Source organism: Gavialis gangeticus, unplaced genomic scaffold (assembly GCF_001723915.1).
Source record: "Gavialis gangeticus isolate Ggan-Ray unplaced genomic scaffold, GavGan_comp1, whole genome shotgun sequence".
Lineage (NCBI taxonomy): Eukaryota > Metazoa > Chordata > Crocodylia > Gavialidae > Gavialis > Gavialis gangeticus.
Window position 1 is genome coordinate 39,941,647 of NW_017728993.1, and position 10,506 is coordinate 39,952,152.

Below are 10,506 nucleotides of genomic sequence, written 5' to 3' on the forward strand. Positions count from 1 at the left end.
CACCCAGGGGGGTGCCCCCGGATCTGCATAGCGCGGCACATACTGCAGCTGCGGGGTGGAGCTGGTGCTGCACGGGGCTCTTCTCAGCAGGGGCTGGGCTGGAAGCAGGCTCCGTCAGCACTGGAAGGAGGCTACAGCCACCCCTAATTTCGCCACAGCTCTGCTCCCAGCCCTGCACTGCATCCCTGGCTTTTCCCGGTATTTCAGTCGAGGTGGGGTGTTCAGCCGGGCTGTGCTGGGCAGTGGCATGGGGTGAGGAGTGGAGCTGTGGCAAAATTTGGGGTGGTTGCATCCTCCTCCCAGCGCCGCCGGAGCCTGCTCCAAGCCCAGCCCCCGCCAAGAAAAGCCCCATGCAGTGCCGGCTCCAGCTCCACCACGCAGCTGCCACCCGCCCTGCACCGCGCAGATCCGGGGGCACGTGCCACCCTAGCCCTACCTGGGTGCAAGCAGTGGCAAGAGCTGCCCCCACCTCATGAGCCGCGCCTCCAGCCTGGGCCCCCCTCCCTGCCCTGGCAGGGCAACACCTGCCCTTGCCCTTCCGTCACTGTGGGGGCCTTGATCTGTCCCCACTATGCTCCTTCCCTCCCCCCTCACCTTCTGACTTACCAGCTGGAGACAGCTCTTCATGCTGCCAGCTCTGTGCTGGGGCATTTATTGGCCAAATTAACGGCCCATCAGGCCGATATCCGATGTAGACAATTTTCTTTATATCGGTACCGATCTGATATCAAACCGATGTAGCAGTGCACCTCTAGTTTATATGAATTCTTCATTTAACAGTTTTTGAATTAAACTTTTCACGCATATTTCCAGGACTAATTCTGCACAACATGCAGACTATAAAGTGCCTTGCAGAATCCTTGCCCTCATCCTTTTTAAATATTTATTTCATAATAGATCATTATAAGAGGATTTTTCAAACAGCCATTTTCTTTGGTGACTTCAATACTGGTGGGTCTTCACTTCAGTCTTCAGTCTCCTAGTGAAAAAAACAGAGAGCTGCTTCTCCAGTCCTCCCCATAACACTTCTCAGCCTTGTCCTTTATATACCTATGGAAGTGCCAGGCTGGCTGAAATCCCATTCCTGTTCTCAGTCTCCAGCTTCTGTAAAAATGTCAATAGTGTTTTTGTTGTTGTTTAATAAAAACACTATTAAAACTAGGTTCAGCCCCCACTTGTTTCTTATAAACTGGCTAGCCTCTATTACAACAACGACTTCAGGTTACTACTGGCTTGAGCTTGATTTAAAAACTGAAAACAATGACTAAAAGTAAGAGGCATTGTCAGTCCACTGCTCAATCATTTCCAGTACCTTGTAGAATTGAAGGAGAATATTCTCCAACCCCATTCTGTTTCACAAATTAATGCATATCTAGTTAATTTTAATAAGATAAGGAAATGTCTTTAAAATCTAACCTCAGGAAACTTCCTGCAGGACTCTTTAGATTATATGGTGCTAATGCTATGGTTGTCATTTCCATCTCTTTGTAACCGTGGAGCAAGTTCCATGCTAAATGGGCATGGAATGCAAAAAGAGGACAGGTAGAGGTTGCTCTACTGCTCTCATGAAGTGTGAATTTCAGTTTGTGGCCAGAACCCTGAAGGATCCATGATAGCAAGGGCTATATTGATTCAGCACATTTTACAAGTACTTGCCATCTATTTCCTCTTCTCTGGCTAGAACAAGGGTGGGCAGTTATTTGGACTGGAAGGCTACTTAAGTTCTGGTGAGCTGCAGAGGGCTGGGAGGCATGGGGGGAGATGCCAGTTGATCCTGTCCAACCCACTGGGAGCCTGAGAAGGAGGGGCTGCACCCTGGGCCACTCCACTCTGCTGTATCTGGGGCTGGGCTGGGCTGGGCTGAGCCAGGCCACGCAGCGCAGACTTCTTGCTCCCCATATCCATTGCCCCTGCTCCAGTTCCCATTGGCACTGTGTAGTCCTGGCACTGCAGCTGCTGACAAACAGGCTTGCACAGCAGAGGGCACAGTGCAGGGCGCTGACTAGCCATCCCATCGGCCCACTGTGATGAGCTACTGCCATCACACGGCACTAGGAACATTGGGGGTGGCTTCCCTAACCTGAAAACCCTCCACACAGCCAGCACAGACTCGCTTCCTGCTGGTGCTGTGGCAGTGGCAGCAGCTTATTACAGTGGGTGGGCAAGCAGGACAGCTACTTGGCATGCTGCGTTGTACCCCATTCCAGCAGCTGCAGCGCCAACAGGAAGGTGCTGGGGGGAAAAGGGGGGTGGAGGAGTCTGCAGTCTACATGGCTCAGTCCAGACCCAGTTAGGGCACAGAGTGCAGCCCTCCCTCCTCAGGATCCTAGCAGTGATTGGTGGGCTGCATATTAATTGGAGGGCTGGATACAGACTGCATTTTGCCCACCCCTAGGCTAGAGCCTGCCACTGTAGTGCCCCAGCATGCTCTAGTAGCATGAGCTATGTCTGGACAGACTTCTGGCTTAGACATTTGGTGAAGTCAAGCTGAGTGGACTATTTATCTAGCATTTCTTTAAAAAAAGCATGAAAAGTTACCTTGGGACTATTAGGTTGGTCTTAAAAGGAATCTGAAACCTTGTGAAGAGGTTGAAGGCTGTTGTTTTCAGAGATGTTAAAGTTGCCATCTGTTCATAGGCTAAAGCTAAACTGTTATTTGGGGTGGGGATACAGGTCATAAACAATCTGTATGTTGTGCCAGTGTTGGGGAGTTCTTTTGTCCAAGCTCCAGACTTTTTTGAAGGGATTCCATTAACAAAAGAGGTTTCTTTTTGAGGTAGGAAGTTTATCTTTTTTAGTAAAAACTTTTTAAAGATTCTAATTCCCAGGCACAGTAAGATTAAGCATCCAGAACAAAACTTTAGGTACTTGTTTCAGCTGCAGTAGGATTTACAGCAACTTAATTCTAAACCTGAACCATATTATTTTGAAGAATAATCTACTATTCTAGTCTTTGAATTGTTAATTTATCTCTGATGGCAAAGCAATCTGATATGTAACTAGCTGGAAGTTTAAATATTTACTTTGCTTTAAAGCAAGGAGGTGGTAGATGAAAAGGATTGTGATGAGAAATACAGCTTTTTATCATTTGTAGCCAAAGAATTGAGTCTCTAGGAGATTGTGTGCATTTTAACTGAAAAATAAGTAGTGCCACAAAGAGTGAAAATGTATCTCTCATATTCATCTTACATTAGACAAACATTTCCAAGATATGTATTGCCCTAACTTATTTTTTTAAATCAAACTTCTGAAGACTTTAGAAAACTCTCTTTGTTTTAAGATTTCTTGTCACAAAATGATAAGCATCTGTTTGCTGTAAAGAACTTGGATTATGTACGAATACAAAAAGCAAAATGTAAATGAAGAGGGAAAACATTGTGTTCTGCTCTGCTTAATAAGTGTTTTTTTTACTCAAATTTTCTAACACAAGTTTAACATCTATGCTGTTAACACTTCATTGTTAGTTGTGTAGGGCATCAGTGGAGTAAGTTCTCAAATGTTCAGTCTTAATGTCTAAAGTTTTACTTTTGACTAACAACACTGACAGAACTTTATCAATTCTAAAATGGCTATTGTACTTAGTTTACCATGACTTTGTAAGATGGCAGCATTGCTGAGCTGCTTTACTTAACAACTTTGCCTCTTGTATTCATGGAACCATAGAAAATTAAGGTTAGAAGGGACCTCAGGAGAGGTCATCTAGTCGAAACTCCTGCTCAAAACAGGACCAACTAGATCATTCCAGCCAGGGCTTTGTCAAGCCAGGCCTTAAAAACCTCCTTAAACACCTCCAAGACTCCACCACCTTACTAAGTAACCTGTTCCTGTACTTCACCACCCTCCTAGTGAGAGTTTTTCCTGATATCCAACTTAAACCTCCCTTGCTGCAACCAGGAAGGTTAGTTATTACTAGGCTTAGATCCTACAAACCATATGGACAGTTTAGTCATGTTTAACATATTTATTTAAACGTTTCATTAAAGTAACAATGATACAATGTGTTTTCCAAAATGGAATCAACACATTGCCTTTTCATCATTGATCAGGCAATGAACATTAGTTAAAACAAACAAACACCGCACAAATTAACTCAGTTTCACATAGATTTCTTGTGTAATGCAGACGAAAGCTTAAGGTAACAGCTGTTAACAAGGACCTTTTAAAAGAAGGGAAGGAAACATCTTGGTTGTTAAGGAAAACCACGAGAAAATGACTGGTTAAAGTATACAGTCTCAGGAGGTCACAGAAATAAAACATGCCATGCCATCAAAACAGATGTAATGTAATTGCTTTCCTGCAGCACCATGCATGGTCTTCAGGTGGTGCAGACGTGCCCAGTGTGGGAAGCAACATTTTAAGAACAGTGGGTTGTTTTGTTTTGTTTTTTTAGTATATACAGTTATTTTAAAAAGCCCCAATGCCTTTTGCTACATTTTGAAAATGTAATTGGGAGGTCTAACAGCTCAACTCTCAGGTCCTTGATGGGAAGAAGAGCATTCATGAGTCATATTTAAGTGCTTTTTTTGGAACGATATCCATTAATTGAATTTAGAAAAGGGGTTTCCTTTTTCCTTTATGCACAATAGATTAATGTTTGTATTTTTTTCTTTTGGTTCGCAACATAATTTCACGTGGTTTATTTTTATTACATGTAAGCAATAAAGCATTCTTGAAAAAGATTTCATAGACATTGGGGCTGGAAGGGACCTCGAAAGATCGTCGAGTCCAGCCGCCCACCCAAAGGGCAGGAAGTCAGCTGGGGTGATAGGATCCCAGCAAGATAAGCATCCAATTTGCTCTTGAAGGTGTTCAGTGTAGGTGCTTGAACCACCTCTGGCAGGCAGTTCCAAACCTTGGGGGCTTGGACAGTAAAGAAATTTTTCTTTATGTCCAGGCTGAAACAGTCTTGCAGTAGTTTATAACCGTTCGACCTGGTCATCCCTTGGGGCGCTCTGGTGAACAAACGTTCCCCCAGAAACTGGTAGTCACCCCTGATAAACTTATAGGTGGCCATCAGGTCACCCCTGAGCCTGCACTTTTCCAGGCGAAAGAGCCCCATTGCTCTCAGCCTGTCGTTGAAAGGTCTATTTTCCTGACCGCTGATCATGCACGTGGCTCTTCTCTGGACTCTCTCAAGCTTCTCCACATCCTTTTTGAATTGTGGAGCCCAAAACTGGACACAGTACTATGATAAAAACCTCTTACTCTCACTACAGAAAACTAGCATAAATTGCATAGAATTCTGAGACAATGACTTTAGTAGAAGCTTTTTGGTTTTTCTCTGCTTTTGAAATATATTAAATCTTGTTGCTTAAATATAGACTTAACACGCCAACAGCAGTAAAAGGAAGAATGACACCACTTGAGCCCAAATTTTATAGAGAGATTTCAGTTTTGAATATACATTTTCATCTGCACTTTATAGTTTTTGTTTTACAGATTAATATTTTAGTAGCAGCGTAAGAGTTTGGTCTTGCATGACAGTACTTAGAACTTAGAATGCACCAAATATTGCATGAAGATAATTCTGCAGACCTCAAAAAGTGTGCCTCTGGACAAGGCATCCACATGTGCTCCAATAAGGAACACTTACAGCCCTGTATACGTTATATTTATGCGGCAAAGTAAAGTGTTAACCATGACATAAATGGCAAAGTTGCTACACGTGCACCCAATTTAAGGGGTTTTAAAATGTCAGACTAGTCAAAAATGTTCCGCATATACTGTAGAACATTTTTATGACTGAATTGCATAGCACCTTAAGTTGAATGTGTGGCATGTCTGGGGCTGCCCCTGGGTCAGGGCTGAGGCCAGTAATCAGCTGATTGTCAGCCCAGGCCCTGGGACCACACCTGGTCAGGCTGGGCTGCAGGCACCCAGCTTTCAACATGCCAGTGCAAGGGGAGTCTGGGGTCTGGATCCCAAGCTCCTCCTGCACTGGCAAATAAAAAGGGAGCAACTGAGATCTGATTCCTGATCCCAACAATTCTGCCTCCTGCCATGTACATGGGACAAGGCAGGAGGAGGTGTGCTTGTTGGGATCTGGGATCGGACCCCATGGCACCTTTACATAAATGTGGGATAAGGGCCTTAAATAACAAGGGCTCATTAACTGAGTGAAATTTCAGAGTTTATCAGAAAGAATGCAGTATAACATCCTTGCCATGCCATCTAGTGCTTGGAGTACAAAATGCAGCAACTTAAAATACTTACATAATTCTTTGCTAGATCTAACATCCTTTGTATGTTAGCAAATATATTTAAGCCTTCCTAATAGTTTAATTTTAAAGGCTTCCAGTGTCTGTCTTTAATTCCTCTAAGTTTGCCTCTTGGACATAATATTTTGCTCTCAGCAGCTATTGTGGCTTTGCCTCTGTGAAATGGTGACAATCACAAACTCCATGAACATGTCAGTAAGCTGTTACTGAGGTATTATTATCTGTGGTTTTTTTCCCTTACCCATTTTGTGTGACGTGGCTGTCATGGAACGGTTTTTAAAGACAAGAGATAGCAATACTATGAATAGCTGTGCAAATAGCAGTGATGTCAACAGAGGCAGAATTTAAGTAATCTGAAATGAGATTTAATATTGAGAGTGTATCATAGCCATGAAATAAAGGTTTAGACCAAAAGAAAGCAAAAATAATATTTGTGGACCATTAATTTTATTTAATTGAAGCCTAACTAAATTGCTTTTTCATTCACCCTTTAAGCTTTTGTATAGTTTTTGAATATGTGTGCTACAAACATTTACAGAAGTGCCTCAGGTGCCTTGCATGAGTTTAACTGGAACAGCTTTACCACTTCCATCTGCAATTGTGAATCCCAAAAACTCATGCTTACCTTCATGAACTCAAGTCTTATTAGCATCAACAGGGCTATTGGCACATGGCTATAGTTTGTGTTGTGCTACTTGTAAAGTGAATTTCATTCTTTTTTACATTAGTTAAAGAATAATTTGTGGTCTGAAACATTAAAAGCAAACTGAGTTAAGCCAAACATTTTCCAACTGCTTCCTTTATTTTCTCAACAGGAGTAAAAAAGGATATTGAAAAACTTTATGAAGTAGTGCCACAGCTTGTAAATGTTTTCAAAATTAAGGAGAAAATTGGAGAAGGTAAATGTGTATTTTTGTTTTGGCTTAAAACTTGTATATCTTAAACTTACATGCATCTAACTTGACAAGTTATAAAACTACCCAGTGTAGTCCAATATTTGCAGATTTTTATATGGTGGCTTTGGTTTGCTTTTTAGTATTGTTAGAAGTAGATGAATTTTAACTCAACTGCAAGTATGAAATATCTTTAATTACAGCATTTAAAGAGATTTTCTTACCAGATGCTTGAAACCTCTGGTATAAATACGCTTTTAGAGAACCTGCTTGATACAGACTGCCATATGCTTTAAAGCACAGATTAATTCTACTGTACATTAGTATGGCTTTGCCACAATATGCTAATGCACTAATGTGCAATAAAATTAGTCTTCTGTGCATTAAGTGTCACAAAGACCATGCACCAGGCTAATACGTAGTAGTGCCAATTACTGCACATTTAGTTAGTACTTCATATTAGAGGTACTAAATTTTATGCTCAGTAACAACCGTGCTCAGTATCTACTACAGGTTCCTGTGGCTTTTGGAGTAATTGACTCAGTGTAACCATATAACATTTTATCTACCTATATTTGACTGTCAGTAATACATGGTGAGATGCATGTTTGCAAGATTAGAGCCATAGACAGCTTAGAAAATTTCACTCACTTCAGAACTGACATAAAAAATTCTTTTATTTTCAATTTTAAGAAATTTAACTAGAAATTTGTTCTAACAGGTCTTTGAGATTGCATTATCTGAGGTAACTGACAACATGTTTAACTTCTTACTGTGCAAAATTAATTAAAAGAAAATTCCATATTTAACTTGATAAAGTTCAAAAGAATACAGAATCTTGTCTTCTGAATAAACCATAGAACATATTTAAATAAGGTTTTTGGTTTCATTTATGACCCTATTACTGGGAGTGAATATGTTGCTAGAAAGTAACATTGGCAGTTCTGCATCTTCTGTAAAGATAAGTTTCTACTTTTGCTGACTGCCTGCAGATCATGTTTCTTTGCAGCAGCATTCCTTGCCCAGTAAACTGCTTACCAATTATTAACAGGTATTGGAGATACTTTTTTTTAACTCAAGTGATAAAGACTGTGTTCTTGTGGGAAAAGGTGTTGAATCTGCTAACAACTGATCATTGTGTACAGTTGAAGACTTATATAATTATTGTAGATTTTATTTTACAGTTTACTCATATGAAAAGCTCTTTATTTTGTACCTTCAGATTTCTAGAATAAAAGAGGGCAACTATTATCAGTGCAGAAACCACCTTTTGATGATTTACTTCTGTGTTTACGTGCCAAAATAACATACTGTCTAGTCTCTTTGAGATTTGTTTCAGTTTTAATGGCTGCCTCTGAATGTTTAAACTTTTTGCGTTCAAAATATAAGCACATACTTAAGTAACCTTATTTGCTCTCATCTGTTTCCTACCCCCACAATATGGCAAGTTTATAGTGAAGAATTGGTATGGATTTTAATGCCAGTTTTATAGTACAGTTTTAATGTGACTTGACATCTTTCTCTCTAGCTGTGGCAGTCAGAAGACTAATGTGAGTTGGAAAAATACTATCAGTTGAAAAACAAAAACAGAACTAATCTAAAAGTGTTAACGTATACACTTCATAAGATAAAAGTGTTAATTTATACACTTTATAAGCTGAAAACTAACATTTTTACAGGTACTTTTAGTTCTGTTTACTTGGCCACAGCACAGCTGAAAGCAGGATATGAGGAGAAAATGGCTTTGAAACATTTGATTCCAACTAGTCATCCTCTACGAATTGCTGCTGAACTTCAATGCCTTACAATAGCCGGGTAGGTAAACCAAAATATAGTACCTGAGAGTTAGCAAAGGATTTAGGAATGTAATGGAAGTTTCTGAGGCTCTAAATTTGTATCTAGTTTTTAGCTTTGCCACTTCACTGAGATATTTGACCACAACAAAAGAAAAACAACTTTATTAAGGGCAAACCAGAAATGGAACATGTTAGTTACACTGCCATTGTGGCTTTATGATTATATCAATTTGAAGCTCATTTTGTATTGGCTAGAAAAGACTTGCACAATAAGTATGTGCACTCATAAAAGTGTTTTAGCCCGGGAATGGCAATGATAGAAGTTTACCAATGCAAAATTATAGATACCTGGCACAACACTGGCAGCACGTTGGGGAGGGGGGGCATGTGCCCCCCTGACTTCTGCATCAGTGGGCAGAAGCAGTGGGGGCAGTGGCATCAGTGGTGTACATTTGTACCCCTCCACTCTAAATGCTTACTCATCATTTATGTGGCGCAGAGTTCTCTTTACTGGTTTGGGAACACAGATATCTTATACTTGCAAGTCTTTCCTAAGCTTGTTCTAAACCAGTTGCTTTCTATGGGCTCCATTCTGTGCTACTCAGGACATGCTCAACTGCAGGCTGTGAAGCCCAAATGGTCTGCTGAAGCCTTCATTGCAAAATGAAGACCAAAATCTGAGCAAAACAGTCAAGAAACTGCTGTTCAAAATAAGTGACAGTGGGTACATCTAGATGAGACTCTTTACGGCTCAGTAGCATAGTTAAGTAAGCATGTACATCTGCACATGCTTACTGTACAGTAAATCTCACTAATCACGAGTAAATTTGCTACGTGCAAATGCAAGTAGCAAATTCAGTTGCAATTAGTTACTGCACAGTAGGACTCGTAGATGCCTGACCAGGAGCAAATCTGTTCCCAGTCAGCCAGCCACCAGGGTGCAGGAGATAGCTCTTAGGGGCAGGATCAACCACCAGAGCCTGGGCCAGGACTATGTCCCCCTGCCCAACAGCAGGGAGCTCCAAGCCCCTCCCCAGTGGGGCCTGGGAGATTCTTATCTCCTGCAACTTCAAAACCTGGGCTGAGAGATCCTTATCTCCCAGTGCTAGCTCCGCAACCCCAGGGTCAGTGCTGCGGGGTATGGATAGTCACAGAGTTGACACTGGGAGATACCTGGCCCTGCAGTTGCAGAGCCGGAGCTGGGAGCTCCCTGCTGGCACGGGCTGGGGAACCTGTTCCCCACTCTGCTCTGTGATCATAGAGCTGGGTAGGGAAAGGCTGGGGAGCTTGTTCCCTGCTCAGCTTTATAGTCACGGAGCTGGGTGGGGAACAGGCTTCAGTTGCAGAGCTGGCGCTGGGAGAAAAGGATCTCTCAGCCCAAGCCCTGTGGTCATGCAGCTTGGCCTGGGAACTGTCTCAGTCAAAGTCAGGTCCCAGCCCCACTGGGTGATTGAGGCGCGGGGCTTGGAAAGTGCTGCAGAAGTGGGGCAGGTCCCAACCCTCTGCCCTGATCCCCTGGTGGGGCAGTTAACACCCTGGCTGGGTGGGGATTCTTGCTATTAGCTGCCCCACCAGCAGATAGGAGTAAGGGGTACTCTG

General features: G+C 42.1%; 1 protein-coding gene across 2 annotated transcripts in view; it reads left to right on the forward strand.

The window, feature by feature from the left end:
* Positions 1-10,506, forward strand: part of CDC7 (cell division cycle 7) — a 32,573-nt gene that overhangs the window by 3,962 nt on the left and 18,105 nt on the right. For both annotated transcript variants that reach the window (XM_019501594.1, XM_019501593.1), the window contains exons 3-4: positions 7,034-7,117; positions 8,791-8,926. In XM_019501594.1, the coding sequence (XP_019357139.1) occupies positions 7,034-7,117; positions 8,791-8,926 (220 nt within the window). The remainder of the gene's footprint in view (positions 1-7,033; positions 7,118-8,790; positions 8,927-10,506) is intronic.